At 38.7% G+C, this 17,783-nt stretch overlaps 2 protein-coding genes and 2 non-coding genes across 10 annotated transcripts; 2 read left to right on the top strand and 2 right to left on the bottom strand.

Annotated features, from left to right (window-relative positions):
* Positions 1-146: 146 nt before the first annotated feature.
* Positions 147-5,888, bottom strand: nudt15 (nudix (nucleoside diphosphate linked moiety X)-type motif 15). Its single transcript, XM_044014598.1, has 5 exons — positions 5,758-5,888; positions 2,340-2,441; positions 1,558-1,726; positions 756-952; positions 147-670 (listed from the first exon to the last, which is right to left on the bottom strand). The coding sequence occupies exons 3-5, from the start codon at positions 1,704-1,706 to the stop codon at positions 543-545; spliced, it is 474 nt and encodes a 157-aa protein (XP_043870533.1). The 5' UTR covers positions 1,707-1,726; positions 2,340-2,441; positions 5,758-5,888; the 3' UTR covers positions 147-542.
* On the bottom strand, positions 2,903-2,975 carry trnak-cuu. Its single transcript has one exon. It is a non-coding gene; the product is annotated as a tRNA-Lys (tRNA).
* Positions 5,162-17,781, top strand: LOC122759598 (dTDP-D-glucose 4,6-dehydratase-like). 7 transcript variants are annotated; one of them, XM_044014563.1, is made up of 14 exons: positions 5,162-5,319; positions 7,737-8,013; positions 13,132-13,198; positions 13,292-13,360; positions 13,437-13,527; positions 13,618-13,766; positions 14,811-14,909; positions 15,429-15,488; positions 15,592-15,635; positions 15,710-15,875; positions 15,978-16,027; positions 16,507-16,604; positions 16,681-16,776; positions 16,879-17,781. In XM_044014563.1, exons 2-13 carry the CDS (start codon positions 7,940-7,942, stop codon positions 16,731-16,733), a joined length of 1,020 nt encoding a protein of 339 aa, XP_043870498.1. In that variant the 5' UTR covers positions 5,162-5,319; positions 7,737-7,939; the 3' UTR covers positions 16,734-16,776; positions 16,879-17,781. The 7 variants fall into 7 exon arrangements, with proteins under 7 accessions (XP_043870498.1, XP_043870488.1, XP_043870480.1 ...); XM_044014553.1 differs by having other exon boundaries at positions 7,078-8,013; XM_044014545.1 differs by having other exon boundaries at positions 7,073-8,013.
* Positions 6,129-6,210, top strand: trnas-cga. Its single transcript has one exon. It is a non-coding gene; the product is annotated as a tRNA-Ser (tRNA).
* Positions 17,782-17,783: the final 2 nt, after the last annotated feature.

Below are 17,783 nucleotides of genomic sequence, written 5' to 3'. Positions count from 1 at the left end.
ATAAAAAGGTTTCCCACAGTGACAACACACTCATCCATCATGCAGGGTTAACATCCTGAATCTGTATCCAGATCACCACCAATTTAAAACAAAATACTGGCAAAAACACAACATCCTTTAAGGAAGTAATACAATATTTCAATATATCATATTCCAATTTTACTTTATTGTAACTACATTATATTTTTCGCCTACCAACAATCTTAATGTCTTATTATTATTCTACTGTATGTGTACAAACAGTTTCTTAAAAATATAGCGTTGTATTATGAGGTATAAAGACACTGTGTGTGCCCCATACACCTAGAACATGGTAGATTTGCCCTTGGTAATAAAATGGCTGCCAGCTGGGACACCAGGAAATCTGATTTCAATCATTTATCTTGCCACCGAAGCCTATCCGTATCAATGACAGCTCACCTGCACCAAAGTCCATGGAGATAATCAGCATGTTTAGCTCATGAGGACATCATGGGGACAACAAAACCGTACGTTTGTTTATCCTCAGTAGAAGGATACGTTTTTCAAGGTAACGTGCAGGTTCAAGGCTGATCTTCAGAGTTTTTGTCTGTTTTCCTAAATGGCTGGAAGCCCTGTTGTCTCAGACCGGCCAGTGGCAGGAAGAGTTGCTGCTCTGGAGGAAACTCATCCCAGGGTGTCCATGTCCAACCTATAAGAGAAAGAACCACACACTTTATCTTATTATCTGCTCAGGGGAATACTTTTTTTAATTATTTGAAACAAAACAAACCTACCCTCATTCTTCTCTGGCTCCAGGTTCTCAGGCTCTCCTGACAGCTTCCTGTCCACATTTCCTTGCATAATGATGGTGACATAGTGGTACTGCTCTTCCAGTCTGATGGAGTTTACCACTGATGCAAATCGGACGTTCACCAAATACACACCAGCTTCTTCCAGGACCTCCCTGTGAGCACATTCCTCCCACGTCTCTCTTTCAAAGACAGAGAACCAGTGTGTCACATCCTCTAGAAGTTATCACATTCACATTCAGGTCTTCTTCAGGACAGGCCAAAGGTTCTCTACAATGAAGAATGGCTGCAACAAACATGATGATTCCAAACTATTATCTTTTAATGTGTGAATATTATTATTATTACATTTAGATTTAATGATTAGTTTTTGGGTCCATAACATTTAAAAATAAAGAGACAAAAGTCGGTTTCCAAAATCTAATGTTTTGTTTTGTCCACAAACCAATATATATTCAGTTTACTATCATAGAGGATCATAGACACAGATTATACATTTAAAACATGATTGATTATCAATATATTAACTAATAAATTCAGTCAGTTGATAATCTATTACGATTTGCAGTTCAGGGATCCTGTCACACAACCTTTCGCCATACTGCATTTGAAAATATAAATAATTGGTATTTGCATCCGCTTATTTGACAGGCACTTGTAACAATGTGAGATCAAAGCATGTCAGGACATCTGCTTAGATCTTATGAAGAATTCGGCATAATAATAATGCAAGTAGAGATTGCAACAATGGCAGGTTAGTCAATTAACTTTCCTATTAACTATTTACCCAAACTCCAAATGACCACCGGGGAGCTGATATGTCCCTTTTCCCATTGCACTCTTCCGTTTCCCAAGGAGAACACATCCAGGGTGGAGCGAGTCTGTTACCAGAACGCCGACACCCACCCCGGGACGTTTGACAACTTTATTTGACATTGGACAAAGTGGAAAGCGCCCTGCAAATGTTAGCAAAGTTAGCAAAGAAAGGAAATCCGAGCTAGCAAAACAAAGTTAGCAATTCGATTGAGAGGATTGCCGTCTGTTTACTTCCGCCTTCGACACTTCTTGTTCCAATCCTTGTTAACGTATATAACAATAAACACGTTTATACAATTGTTGTTTTTTTTCTATTCGTTAGTTATTTTAAATTCTGGGTTACGAAGGCACATATAATAAACATAATAAAACTAATTTTGGCGTCACTCTGAAGCTCATACACGGATTTTAACACTTAAACAGTCCACTTAGTTGAATATGGATGATGTTCTGATAAATGAATTGTGTGCATTTAAACTTGTTAATAATTGTAAATTATATTAGCATTCTATGTATTTCATGTACGGATCCGAAACAATAGATAAAAACTTTCCCTGTCATGATGGTCAGCACACGCATCATTATATAAATACGGGTATTTGTCTCCATCTAGTGGTTGATTAGGTCAATTACACGTCAGATACTGATATTCTGTGATGAATAGTTTTGTTTTTCGTTTTAGAATTAAAGAATAAAATCAGTGCATTCAGAGCAGCTGCTACAGTTCTGTGTCGGTGGGGGTAAGGCAAATACCATCACATATTGTCCACTTTAATATGGTCCAGCTCTGTTTGGTTCAAGTGTAACAAGAGGAAAAGGTCCTGGTCAACATCTGGCATGACAGCAGTGTTGGCGCTGTGGGGAGACAAATAAAGAAATTATATACATACTTAGATAAGAAATTAGGAATAAAATAGCTAGTAGACAAAACACCATTTTTTAAAAAAATAATAATAATTAAAAAGGACATATGTGTTGGCCAAGAATTCTACTTCTGAGCCAATGCTGCACAAAAAGGGGTGCAGAAAGAAGTCTTTTGACATTCAGAAATTCTGGTGTACTGGTGTCAACCTCTACTGTGCACTAGTAATGAGTGGAATGATAGCATTAGCTGCTGTTTAAGCACACGTAATAACCTATCAAATATGTTGCTTTACCTTGTAACATGAACACATTTTAATTTATGAAACAATGGCATGGAATTATGACAATTGTGAGATCCATGGGGTAAGTATATTTTGCAAAGTGTCATTGATGATCATGTCAAAAAAAATGCCATATGAAGGTGACTTGCAAGAAAATGGGAAAAGCTGAGTCGCCCAACGTGGGGCTCGAACCCACGACCCTGAGATTAAGAGTCTCATGCTCTACCGACTGAGCTAGCCGGGCCACGTGACACCTAGCATAGCAACAACTTCATGAACATTCAACAACATCTACCCGCAAAGTAGAATTCACGGCATATGTAATAGTTGTCAGCGAACACAAACAGTAAGCTAAGTTATGTTAAGTCATACATAGCATTCAAAGCAAAACTTACACTAAACAGTAACGCAAGGTTTGTAGTTACTGGCCAGTAGGGGGCACTGTTACCTCACAGCTAGAAAGTCGCTGGTTCGCGTCACGGTACGGGCTGTTTGGAGTTTGCAATCTCCCCATAAGAAATAAATCTATGCAGCTACTATGAATAATTATGTGGATTTGACAGCAAAATCACATTTTATAGTTTTTCTTATTTTTCTCCACATACAGTACCTTCACATATTCTTTTATTATTCTGCTATTTTTATTGTCATAGCACTTAAAAGATATATCTCCAACTAAGCACATATTTATTGTCATATATATATGTCGTGTTAATATATTATATATGGCTTTTTTATGATTTATCCATCGGTAATTTACTACTATATTATTAATGTTAGAAGTGTAGAAGGTTTCATTGCTCCTCGAATATCTGTACTTGTGGACCTCATTTTGAAAATCCCTACTTTTATTGTGTATGTTTAAACATATGTTAAAATGTGAGGTGTGTTAAAAATTCTGCGATCTTGGAAGGAATTTGGAAAAATTGCAAGTTGCATTGGCTAGGACTCGAACCAATGCCGCTTAGGGACAGCCGCTGTAAAGGATTTTTGCATTATTTGAACCAGCTCCAACATCACTAGTTCGAATCCTGTAAGATGTGTAAGTGTACGTACACTACACGGTAATGTTGGCGAGATAAAAACAGATAACGTGTCAAAAAAGATAAAGTAGAAATATACAGTAAATACAATATACCATTACTGATTACATAAATATGTAGTAAATACTACTACAAACATAAAGCCTATACATTATTATTTGAACTAGTGTACAGTGTGAAAGGACATGTCGACCTGTTTCCTTAAACGCACCTGAACACACCAAAAGACCAAAAGACACCTTTTGGTGTTTTAAACTTTTACTTAGGATATGTGTTTCATTTTTTCATGCATATTGTTAAACATTTGCCAGGTTGTTTTCAATTTGAATTTTTTTTTATTTTAGCCCATTGTAAACAACGTTAACTAAAATACTCACACTAACACACCTACGCACCAAAGTGTGCTCATTGAAACCCATTCAAAACACTATTTTTGATCCTGCTCAAATATAGTATAAAACATGAGTTTTCTCATTTCTCCACATCATGTGACGCATGAGGTTTTAAATGTGTGCTCTGAAGGACTTCCGTCTGAATTACCTCATTTTTGTCATATATGGCAAAGCACCCCGACCTCTAACCTCTAAATTGTGGGTTCCCCACAGCTTTGAAATATCAAAAACATCAGGGATTTTCCCAGCACATCAAATGTACGGCTTAGTTTGGACTCCTTCTCTTGGCGTCTATCGGTCAGCTGGTGTGCTGCCAGACCACACCCACTGGGGCAACGCTCTTTTTGCACCACTTCCATCAGGAAAACGGTACAGGCTCATCAGATCCTCCACCAAAAGACTCAGGGACAGCTTCTTCCCCAGAGCTGTGAAATCAATACCCCCCCCCCTCTTTAGTGGATGACACAGGTCTTGCACTAAGCTGAACTTTATATTTATATCTATCATACCACCGCCCCTCTTCCCCCCTGTACATACATTTCCCTGCACTGTTCACTTGCAATTTACACACTTCACCTGCAATACCTTATCTTGTTTTCTGTTTTGTTCGTTTCTATTTTTATATTTGTTATTTTCTTTTTTTTCTACAAGTGCTTTTATTTTATTTAGGACATTTCAATGTGTGCTGAGAGTCTCGGGAGGAAATTTTGTTATGCTTGCATAATAACAATAAAGTAATAACAATCTTGAATCTTGATTATGAAAATAATTGTTAGTTGCAGCTCTAGTCCAAGGGCGTTTTGATTCTTGTTAGTAGATGTTTACAAATACATCTAGAAGATAATGGTGGTAGATTTGTTTTGGTGGTTGGCACTTTTAATAACACTCAGCTACTTCTATTTTCTATCTATGCACCTAATGACTTTGATCGAATGTTTGTGCCATCAGTTTGTGCACCCCACCCCACCCCCACCCCACAGTTTGAAAAAGGCTGACACAGAAGACAACATGTAATGCTGTGCAGTGAAGCCCACAATCACGCGAGATCTACCAACACCTGCTAGGACAACTTCAGGCTGAACGCATGGCGAGGGGTGTCTTTCCTACTGGTTGACAGTCACTGTCAAAGAAGCAACAGGACAACAAAGAACACGTAAGTCAAAAAATGTTTATCTACAGTTCCCTCATTTATTTTATTTATTTATTTATTTATTTATTCCAAACGTCACTTACATTAAAACGTCTACGTCTCGGGGGAAATTAAGGGGTTCGTTCGTTTGGTCCTCAACACTGGTGCTAAAATGGCAGAGAAGCCAAACAGCTCCCAAAACGACGAGTGGCGAAAGGTATACAGCCGTGTTAATCAATTATTTAATTGATTTAAGCCTTTTGGAGGGCTAGTGTGTAACCAAACTTAATGTTACCTCATATATGAGACATGTTTTATCGGAGAAAGTGTCATTTTTTATACTAAAACAATCATGAAAAACATTTTAGATATTACACCATACCTACACGACATTGCACGGTTATGTTACGTAACGTGCAATATATTAAGTTGGTTAAATAAATAAATTACGTTAATACATACCGTTCCTCCAGATACTTGTCACTAGGAAGAATGGAGGGTCAAAGTAGTTTTACTTGAAATAACTGTTGGTTGTACGAACATAATTTTCTTTACACTGTGTTTTACAGTTTGTAGACATAGATATGATGATGCAATATGCACCTTCTGAAGTTCCAAATAATTTATGACAGCCATTTCAGAAATGCCTAGTTATAGTCACGTGACGTGCGAGTGACGTCACGTGACTGAAACCAGGATGTAGCGCCCACGCACGTTAAGTTAATTCAGTGCTGTACGTCAAAACAATCCATTGCTCAAAAACATTTGGACATGTATATGATGTCTTCTGAAATGTCACTTATAAAACTGTCTATTACAACCTATTTGGCGCAGTCACGGTGGCCGAGAGGTTAAGGCGTTGGACTCGAAATCCAATGGGGTTTCCCCGCACAGGTTCGAATCCTGTTCGTGACGTTTTTGTCTTGATTTTTAGAATATTGATTATCATCTGACATTGCAATACCACCTTCCTCAGGTTTCCAAGTCATCTGTCAGCCTGTAATTGATGTATTTATTGAAGAAAAATGAAGTGAAGTGCTTGCATTAGTTAGGACTAGAGTTGGCAGGCCAGTGCAACCCAGATAAAGAGGTCATTTATTCCACTTTTATGCAGAGAACATACAACAACAAAGGCTTAATTTCAAGTATAATGTCATAACAGATGAATTGGTGGATTGTAACAAAATCATTTGTGCCAGTCCAGAAAATATTTAATTTTACAGCATGTCACCAGCTCCTCTGTCCATTTAAGTGTTCAGTTCAAGCACATACTGATCCATCTATCCATGATATGAAAGGATGGATTTGGTTCTGGAAACTAGACTTTTATAAAGGCAAAGTAGGAAACTTTGTTCTTATCTTCACTCTTAGATCTATGGAATGATTGGTCTCTCTGGGAATATGATGCAAGTCTGTTTTAATGAGCGCCTCAGGGACATTGCCTTGATAGCAGAACTAAACCTTGTTAGGAACAAGGCCTGTGTCGTTGAGGTGCAAACTACCATCACCACCTGCTTGTCCTCCATCGTAATGTTGCCGTTACTGATCCGTCTCCATCCATCAGTCTTCAAAATGCTCCTTTGGCTGTTCAGCACGTCATATCTGTCGTGTATTAAATAACTAATTTGTCACCAGAGGTAGAGTGTTGTGATATCATCCTGTGGTCACTCCTGGTGACTTACTTACTTACTAGTGGTCATGATTTTTCTCCCAGGATCAGTTGGGAGCGAAGGAGAGCGGTCACTGTTGTGTCACAGCTTGTCTTTTCTTTGTCAAGCTCAGGAAAGTCTCTCTCCTCTGACCACGAGGGAAGCTCACAGTGGAGAAACCTCTCCCCCCTGCCCTGACGATGAGGTTAAAAGTGTGACCGTGGATGTGGTCAGTAGCGCCCTCTTTGGTTCATCCTGGACATGGTGAGTGGCAGAGACACGGAGGACAGAGAGGAGACCTCCCAGTAGAGCGAACGAGACAGAAAGAGCTGGTAAAGGATCACCATGGAGATGGACTGGCACAGGATTACACCTATTGTCACCACCTGTGCAGATGGAAGAAAAGATGGAGGTTTAGAAAGACAGTAGTTCAGAGTATGTACACTAGGAGACAATGAAGCATAAGGGACCCTCAGGTACAAAAGTGAGCTTGAATGCTATGAGTTGGTTAATGGGTTTTTGACCTCTGAGGTTTTTTTGATGGAACTTATAAACTTATAAATAAATAAAAAATGATAGGCAAGGTTCTTCAATAGTATTTGAATTTGTTTGGATTTTTGAGTCCCTACAGCCATGAAACAAGAAAAAACACAAATAGAGTAACGTTTGACACACAACATACAAACTATGGAGCTGTTGTCATTCTGACATCACTGACTGCAATAGTTTGTCACTTCATGATGGTGCTTTGTTTTATGTGTTCAAACCTTCTCCCTTTGGTGATCATTGAAGATAAATGACACAAGGACAAGGACCGGGTGACAGAGGAACCAGAGGAAACATCCCTGCAACAAAGACCACATGAAGAGCAACAGGTGAGAGTTTGTCTCTCTGGAGGAAGCAGGACATGGCGTGCAGTGCACTTTACCTTGGCGAAGCTGAGGTAGAAGTCTCTCTTGAGTGTGCTTCTCTCTGTGGAGATGATCTGGTAGAGGATGGAGGCCAGCAGCAGGGCCAGGCCCACTCTCAGGGCCATGAGGAGGACACCTGCCAAATTCTGCTGGAAGTGGTAGCTGTGATGTTCACTCTCCGTCTCAGAGTATTGCTCCCACAGCAGCAGCACTCCCTGAAATACAAGGATCGTGGTTCCTGAATTCAGTTTTTTAAAATAATCACATTTAAACCTTAAAGTTGCAGTGCGGAAATGGAACGCAGCATTAATGTAAAACTAATCACTTAAAATGAGTATTTACAGTTTTAAATACTAATTTTATTTAATAAAAAATGACAGCTTAAAGCTGCATACCTGTATAACGACTCCACCTACAGCAACAGCAGTGGAGGCTGGAGAATGCTCCCACTGCAGAGGTCGGGACTGGGGCTTCCTGCCTCGACTCAGAGTCCAGCCCATACACAGGCTCAGTAACATGTACAGCATGGACACCTGGGACACCATGTCCCAGACTGCACAGGGAAACAAGACAGAATTTTGTGGATGAAGATTTTTAACATCAGATATAAATATAGAATATGGGGGGAAAAAAGAAGGCACATACATTCAGCCAGGCCACCCATCACAGGAATACCAACACCATCTTGAGAATATCTGCAGAGCACACAAGTGAGGGAACAGACAGAAACCACTGCATTATTTCATTGAAGGAAAAGTAAATATAAATCTCAATCCAACTCTTCTTCTACAACAGCCATCAGGAGCAACATGGGGTTAAGTGTCTTGCCCGAGGACACATCGTCATGTAGACTAGTGGAGCCTAGAATCGTGAAACCACCTATGTTGTGTGTGTTGACTATGGGTCAAATTCACTATTACTACTTGGTCTGTGTGCAAAAATAATACATTCTTCCGAGTTCTGAACAAAATATGTCAACTTTAAGCCACTTGTTAAGTGTGAGCATCTGTGTCTCACGCTGGTTCTTGGTGTCCTCATATGACCAAGCTTCAAAACAACTCAACTATCTTTTTCTAGTCTGAAATCAGACAACTTTCTTTGCTGGAGTTCCAGCACTATGGTACGCACCTGGTCAGGTGGATGTAATTGCAGAGAGCAGAGACGCCCTGTAGTGCCAGTGCTGTGGTGAGCACTTTGAAGACAGTATGCATGGGACCACCTTTCTTCAGAGCCTGGTGCAGAGGCTGGATGTAGATACAGCAGGCTATGAAGTAGGCCAGCAGCAACAGGAAGTAAAAACTTTGGAGACCTGAGGGGAGAGGAGGTGTTTTTTGTTTTTTTTCTGAAGTGACTTTTACAAGAGCAAGCAGACAGGTTATGAGATGTGGTGGTGATGATGATGATGGGAGAATTCAACATGTCTGACCTGCTTCCTCTGCGCTGAAGTGCTCCAGAGGATTTCCAGCCGAATCAGCATTTAACAGCAGGACGGTGAAACTGAGATCAGCAAACGAAGGAATCACTGCACTTTCCTGGAGGGACGAAAAATTAGACATGAGTCAAAATGGTGATGAAACTTAATATTATTACATTTTGAAGATTTATTTTAACTGACTGTACAACTACTACCACTACTCCATGTACTATTAGTGACATTACTGATCTCTAAGATAGTACAATGGGAATATTAGCTGCTTGCCAACTCCCAAAAAAACCCTGACAGAAGGAGTCTCTCTAATTTCTAATCTCTAATTTAACATTAAACTTCCCTTTAAACAGTGATACAGGCGACGTACATGCTTGGATGCCAGCTGACTATATACATGCTGTCATATTCATGCAGGTGTTGACAGTGAGCATTAAGAAGTAGATGAAGTGGCTGTTACCTGACATGTAAACCTGTCAGCATACAGCATCTGCCATGCTGTCGGGGACGACTGGTGAGGGAAGGTGAGGTTGGACTCATCTTTACTGAGAGAAACTGAAGCAGGAGGAGACACAGAACATTAAAACAGAAAAGATCAATACAGCTGCACCACATCTTTCACTTGATGTAAGATGGCGCTGGTGCCTTACGGGTAAAGCTGGCTCTGGAGAGCCTGTCACTGCAGCTGAGGTTGTCCAGGTCTGAGTCCATGTCCTGATACAGCAGCAGTCTGGACTCCTTCTCTGCAGCCAGAGCAGAGTTCTCCAGCCGACACACCAACAAACCATTATCACCTGCACACACACAGAAGGAGGATCGCAAATGTGACATGTGTTTGATACATTGTGATTTAAAGAGGTGCGATAGTTCGCACTGGATTACATTTCATACAACAGACTGTTTATTCATCTCTACCACAACCACATTATTGTGATTTACAAATATTATATCATGTCATTATTATTTTATTGCATTTTATCCTCTATCCAGACAGACTAGAACTTTCATTTATGTCACTTGGGGATGAACCTAAATGAAGCGCTGTATTGTTGTGGCTCAGTGGTAGACCAAGCTGTCTCTCAACTGGAATGTTGTGGGTATTGATTCCTGGGTCCACGAGTCTATATGCTGAGTTGTCCTTGAGCAAGACACTTAACCCATGAAAAAATGTTCTGCACATACAGTGGACGTATCCAGTGAATAGGTGTGAATAAAAAAAAATGTTGATTTAATCATTCAAAAATATTGTATTCTCATTGCTGATTGAAAATACACTTGAAAATAGACTTATTTGCACTCTAAAACTCAGTAGCCAATCAGCAGGCAGCTTCCTAAGGCCCACCCGCAAACAAAAAACCACAGCGCAAAGAACAAACCATGGAGCACAAAGAACAAGTGTATTTTCAAACAATAAAATACAATATTTTTGAATGATTAAATCAATATTTTCTGGCTTCATAAAGTGTTGTTTGTCTCCTGAAAAGTGTTGTCTGAAAATATAAGTGTTTTTTGAAACTATTGACACAAATCTAATTCCATATTGTTTTCAGATGCTGCTCACATTTTATATATATGTATATATACATACATACATACACATATATATGTATGTGTATATATATATATATATATATATATACATATATATATATATATATATATATATACATATATATACATACATCGGCACAGCACCCCACGTGACCCTCATGTGGAGGATAAAGTGGTAGAAGATGGATGGATGGATACCGGAAAGCAGAGGAATAGAGCTTTGTGCCCATATACTCTGTGACGTGCAGCGAGGTTCATGACCGGGGAGGCACTCGTCAGGTGTACAAATATATGAAACCAAAATAGAAGTGTATATTTCAATTTTGACATAATATATAATAATTTAAAATTATTACAGCCTTAAAATCAATATTAATCCTGACAGCCTCATTATCTTGATGGTCATAAAAGGGTTAACTAAAATCTAAAATCATTTTAAAACAGTAAACAATATATAACTGAAATGTATGCATGCTACTTAACAAATATAGGTATAAATCTTAAGTAAAAAATTGAAATGTTCTACAAATTTTTTTAGGACCCCCAAAAATCTCCTGCGACCCATCTGTGGGTCCCAACCCAGGGTTTGGGAACCATTGAAGACATCATTCACACAACTGGAACCACCCAGTATGTTAATGTAAGATACAACGTCACATAACGTTGTATGAGTGATGACGACACATATAACATCATCATTGCTGGCAAACGTAAACAAAAACAATGAAGTGTACCTACACATACACACATTAACATGAACACAGTAGTGAGCATCAGCGTCCTTACCTTGGTACATGAATTTAGTGATGTACTGGCCTCTCTGCTCTCTCGCTGCTTCGCTCTTGAAAAGTCCCGTCACAGTTTTCCCTGAAGTCCTTGGACTCAGCAGCACTGCTGCCATGAGTGTGACCAGTAAACGTGTCATTTTTAACATATGCACATGAATGTTATGTGCAATATAAACGTTTGCTGATCGACTCAATGAGCCACGAAGCCAGAAGTAAACCGGCCGTTAAAGTTAGACTAATTTACCCAGGGTCAAAACCGGAAGCTTAGCATTTCTGCCTTCCAATAAAAGCATATTGATATTTGAGGCAATATAAAAACAATATTATGTAGCAGTCCTGTATTTTAAAAGAACATTTGTACAAATACATTTAATTTGACTGCGTGATAACACATTTTCATTAGTACAATTCATATGATATTTGTACTCTTGCAATCATTCACTCATCTTCTACCACCTAATTCTCCACCTGAGCTGGTGCCAATCCCAGCTGACAAAGGGCGAAGAGTGGGGTACATGGGGTGGACAGGTCGCCAGTCCACCCCAGGGCCACACATAGACAATCATCCACTCTCACACTCACATCAACGGTCAATTAGAGTGTCCACTTTGCCTAATCCTACTCCAGAAAAAGCCAGACTCTTATTTTGAAAATAACTTCCGTATGCTACATGCGACATTAAAACTCACTTGACATTGCTACCCTGCCCGGTAGGCGTTGTTGCTAGTTTGATTGATTTAACATTCACGCAATCACGGAGCACTTTTTTCTCTACGTCATCCACAACAACCAACCAGAGGGCAGAAAGCGCTGGGCATTTGTTGAATTCACCGCCCACTTTCAACGTGTCCACAGTACTGCCGTAAAGCAGCACCGCCCTGTCGTACATGACGCAACGAATGGAAACAGGAAAACAGTACATCTGTGTGCTCCTTGGTTTTAAACCGCATCCCCCTTCACTCAAGTGAAGACGGGCTTGTGTCTGTTAATTCAAAGTGAGCCGTAGTTTGCTACATGGAGTTATCAATGTGAGCTAACGTTAGATATAACAGAGGGTATACTTTGTGTATATGTAAGCTAACATTAGCTACAGAGAGGATGGACTTTACCAGGACTGTTCTTGTGACTGGAGGCTCTGGGTTTATGTGAGTTCTATATACTATATGTATATGTAGTCACTCCAAACACTGAACACACTCACAAATATTATCTTTAAGTATCATCATTAACACATAAAAAAGCTATGTTTTGTACACAACTAAGCCAACACCCTGTGTTTTATTTCATAAATACAGTTTGGAGTGTTACCCTAAGCATGACATACGAATATCAAAAATGAATTCAAGCACTTTACTCCAGTAAATCTGCAAAAATGTCATTTTTAGATTGAAACATTGAGAAAAAATGTAGTACGCAAACCAACACTTAGCCAATGGAGATAATAATAATAATAATAATAGTACAAGGCCTTTCGTAATAGTTTTAATTCTAGTCTGTATCTCTTCCTCTAGCGGCTCCCATCTTGTGTGCTCACTGGTGGACAGGCATCCTGACTGGAGAATTATTAATCTCGATAATGTACGTCTTTCATCTCGCATGAAAAGAACACATAGTACTACAATTCCAACCTACACAGTGTGAAGCAGTACTGAGTTGTCCTGTCTTTTCCAGTTGGATTACTGCTGCAGCCCCAGGAGCCTGGAGAGCATTGAAGATCGCATGAACTACACCTTTATGAAGGTGAGACATTTAAACCTTTATGGTTATGACTATTACACCATTATTACACCATTATAACTCCTGCTTTCTTTAACAGGGAGACGTGTGTAACTCGCAGTTGGTTGACCACATTTTCAGCACAGAAAACATCGACGTTATTTTCCACCTGGCAGCTAAAACACACGTCGGTGAGCAGCACTTGTTAACACTGAGCTCAAGCTTGTATGTCTCTTGTGTTTTGGTATTTTTTATTCACATACACTTGTTTGTTCCCTCAGAATCATCCTTTGAGTCACCATCTAATTTCCAGCGGGTTAATGTCGAAGGGACCAGAGTTTTACTGCGAGCTGCTCATCAGGCCAGACACCAGCCGCGGCGCTTCTTCTACGTCAGCACCGATGAGGTGTACGGGTCCAGTCTGCACAAGGTCAGTGGAGATGTCCTCACACATTTTTGCTTGGATTGAAGTGTGGAATTTAGGTGTGTTTGGGTAAACTTTCAAGACCAAAGGTGGCTTTAAAAAAGCTTTCTAAAACAGCTTTATCTGTTACACCTAATATCATTTTTAATTGTAAACAAATCATTTCCAAAACTTCATTTTAAAATGTTAACACATAAATCTCAAGTAAAAGGTTGGGAAAGTTTAGCAAATTTGTTTAGGGACGCCCAGAAATGATCCTGCGACCCATATGTGGATCCCAACCCAGTCTTTGAGAACTACTGTGCTAAAATCTGTGGGTTTCAAAAAAATTGGAGATAGAATCTTAAGTAATTTTTTAAATAAATGAACATTTTCCCAGACATATTTTCAACAAAACTAAGTTCATCATCATCATTATTATGACAGGTTATCATAATTATTATTCTACTATTATTAATGTGCACATAGGTTGTCACACGTGTCACTACCCGATTAGTACCAGATTTATTCTGTGTATGTGTTAAGTGTGACAATTTCCTGTCAAAAACATTTAAGTTTGGTTTGGCGATTTAAAATAATAAAAATTTTATTCTTTTAGCGGTTATTCTAATAAAATAAATACACATTGTATGTCTTCATTTTAGTTGTAATTCTTACAAATAATATAGAATTTATGATTATACAAACATCTTACATAGCACTTCAAAATAAAAACCACTGACTAACTTTTTACTACTTCCTGAATAAACAAATGCATGGCAATGAAAATGGCTTACAGTTGTTTTTAAGAAAGTAAATACACCAACTTTTTAATGTTATCTTTCGTTTTTGTCATTTCACAACTTTGCACACGTACACAATAGATTGGGTTTACAGTACTAAAAACCAACACAAACTGCATTTCTCTTAATGCATTTAGCATTTATTTTGTGTTATTGTTGCTTATGTGTTTTGGATGACATTGCTCAGGTCACATTGGACTCTGAAGGAAGAGTCACACATAGACACTCTGTGTCATAGTTGCTATTTTTGGATGTTTGTTCTGTGCAGGTGTTTGATGAGAGCAGCCCAGTGAGACCATCCAACCCATATTCTGCTACTAAAGCAGCAGCCGAGTTCTTGGTCAGATCCTACTGGGACAAATATAAGGTACACACTAATGCACAGGAATAGTTCATTTAGTTTGACTGGGATATAAACTTGCACACAGGTTGTTTCTCTGTGCTCATTCAACTACTTCACAGCATACGTCACGTTATGAAAACACATTTTGACTTTAGGCTTTTACAGAACTACTTGATTTATGTTTTTCCACCAGAAATGATTAATTGATGATTCAAGATCGAGTTATCAACAACTACACGGATACATCCGTATTAACTGACCGATTAAATTTGAAAACAAAATCCACATTTTGTGTCGTGATCATGTAATAGTACTCATTGTTTTACTTTCACACAGGTTTAAATATGAGTATTTTTTTACAGTTTTCAGAACCTCATTGTAAATGTGTGTGGAATTGTGTGTATTTCCCTGTCTGAGTTTTTTTTTGTTTTTATACATTTTATTTGTATAGCACTGTTAAAATAAATGTGTTATTAAATGTAATTTTTTTTCACTTTACCGCATCGTTTTTGTTAAATATATTGACTATGTATTTTTGATTAGTTTCCAATTATTATAACCAGGAGCAACAACATCTATGGACCCAGACAGTACACTGAGAAGGTAAAAATGTAGTTTTAATTTTATTTCTCATAAATAAATGTTTTTAGTTTCACTTATATATTCTTTATCATTTAAATAATAACTTGTCACGTTGGTTTTCTAGGTAATTCCACGGTTTATCACCCTCTTGCAAACGAACAAGAAATGGTAGGATTTGTTTGCTTTATTAGTTTAATGTAATAAATTCCGGAAAAAAAAAATGTGAATCTTCTATGCTGCAGCACCATCCAGGGAACGCTCCCTAAATCTCGCCATTTCCTGTTTATCGATGATGCCATCGACGCCTTCCTGCTGCTTCTGGAGAAAGGGATTGTGGGTGAAATCTACAACATGGGCACAAGTTGTGAAATTCCCATCTTGCAACTGGCCACGGAGCTCATTAGGATGGTGTGTTTTTAAAGAAAAATCATTAAGAGACAGCAAAAAAAAAAAAAAAACCTATGAATGAAGCTCTCTCTTATTTAAACTGTGTGTGATTTATCATTGCAGGTGAAGAATGTGCCAGAAGTGAATGACTGGATTGAGTTTGTCCCTGACAGGTGAGTTCAACATGTGTATATTATGCTTCTAGGAAATAACTACGCCCTTGTGATAGTTCACTGGCAGGCACCATGAAAAATGGGTTTTATCCACATAACTAATGGCTCTTGTAATAAAATATATAATCAGCTTGTCTACTTTATCTTAATAATAGGTTTATCTCAACAGTACTGTTGGAAAACCTGCGTCGCTTTATAAATCGCCTGCTTCCCGAAATTTCACATTTGACCTACTGCTGCCTCCATTTGTAACTACTATGTGTTACCATGTGACCAGGTTAAAAAGAGCCACAAACATATTCATATAATATCGTAGACTTAAGCAAGTGAGTCTTTTTGTTAAGTGGCTTTTTTACCTTCTGTCCCTGTTGGCAGCCATGTTTTCATCCATAGCAGCTCAGAAAATCTGAGGGAGAGCCTTCACAACACCAATGGTGCTTTATTCCCGTTACTGAACTGAACGTACTGCTGCCCTACAGGCCGCAGGTCGACCTGCGATACCCCATCACATGTGAGAAGCTGCAGCAGCTGGGCTGGAGAGCAGAGGTGACCTGGGCTGAGGGCATCAGACAGACCGGTACACACACGTACACACACATACACACATGTCAATATGATATGAGACATTACTATAAAGTCTTCTATTATTGCAGTCAAATGGTACCAAGACAACCCAGACTTCTGGTCAGATGCGAGTGCAAATTGAAGAAGCAAACGTCCTCTACTGTGCCATAAAGATTGTCTGACAGGTTGTTGCTGTTTTTTCTTCATTTACTGTAAATCTGGCACGTAAAGAGTTAATTAAGAGAGATCCACAGCTCAAATAACAACTGTGACTTTATTATCAACAGTCTCTGAACGATCAGCGGACCAAAAACCTGACCTGCAGTGCCTGGAGGTGTGGCGCCTCTCTTAAACCAAAGCAACATTTTAACAGGAAATCAAAGCACTTTATCTCCACATTCATCATGTTTTCCATAATCTCTTACTTGTTCACCAGGTTCTGTTTTCTTTTGTCCAATTTTGACTGATTGATTAACTCATGTTGGTTTTCCTGCCAAAGATCTATCAGCTGGAGTGATGTCAACTGCAGCTTCCCTTCCATTTTGCCTCAAAGGTAGACAAACTCGAGTGAAAGCAGAGTAATTGAGAAGTTTGTCATATTTAAGGACGTCCAGCTCGGTGATGTGTTACATTACAGTTCTGTAACAACATGGCAAACGTTTGAATGTCATTTCCAGGTAATAACTTGGTAATACTTAGAGACAGTATTACAGCAATTCTGTGTTGTTTAAGTCATATGGTTTTAGCTTTTTTAAGGCTAAAATCACTGTAATTCAGTCACACGATTTCACGCGATAGTATTATCTGGCATTACTTCAAAATGTATTGCAGTCTTTAGAACACATTATTACCAAGCCATTACATGGTGGATAGCATTAGAAATTAGGAGGTTCTAGCACAATAACGGTTATTTCTGAACTGCAAATTGTTGCTCACCCATTTCCCGCTGATTTGTATCAGCTGAACTGCAGCAACACCTCCATAATTTCATTTCTTTACCTGCTTTTATGTCACTTTGTTCAGTCTACTGATGCTTCTGTAAAAACAGGAAATACAGGTTGCGAAGGGAAATGCAGCGAATGTGAAATCCACACATCTCAGTGCGTTTTATGCTGTGCTATACATATTCATGTTTACTTGATGAAACTGACACATTATTTAAGTTCAAATAAATATTTAATCATGTTAAATT

This window comes from Solea senegalensis, linkage group LG2 (genome assembly GCF_019176455.1).
Source record: "Solea senegalensis isolate Sse05_10M linkage group LG2, IFAPA_SoseM_1, whole genome shotgun sequence".
In the NCBI taxonomy this organism is placed as follows: Eukaryota; Metazoa; Chordata; class Actinopteri; order Pleuronectiformes; family Soleidae; genus Solea; species Solea senegalensis.
This window is presented reverse-complemented; position numbering and strand designations above follow the sequence as displayed.

Excerpts from the sequence above, each read along its gene's own strand:
- nudt15 (XM_044014598.1), bottom strand. The coding sequence starts at position 1,706 with ATGTCAAATAAAGTTGTCAAACGTCCCGGGGTGGGTGTCGGCGTTCTG. Across the intron at positions 953-1,557 it reads GGTGGTCATTTGGAGTTTGG|AGAGACGTGGGAGGAATGTG; the intron begins GTAAATAGTTAA and ends TGTCTTTGAAAG. Across the intron at positions 671-755 it reads GGAGCCAGAGAAGAATGAGG|GTTGGACATGGACACCCTGG; the intron begins GTAGGTTTGTTT and ends TTTCTCTTATAG.
- LOC122759598 (XM_044014563.1), top strand. The coding sequence starts at position 7,940 with ATGGAGGCCAGCAGCAGGGCCAGGCCCACTCTCAGGGCCATGAGGAGG. Across the intron at positions 14,910-15,428 it reads CCTACTGGGACAAATATAAG|TTTCCAATTATTATAACCAG; the intron begins GTACACACTAAT and ends ATTTTTGATTAG. Across the intron at positions 16,028-16,506 it reads ATTGAGTTTGTCCCTGACAG|GCCGCAGGTCGACCTGCGAT; the intron begins GTGAGTTCAACA and ends GCTGCCCTACAG.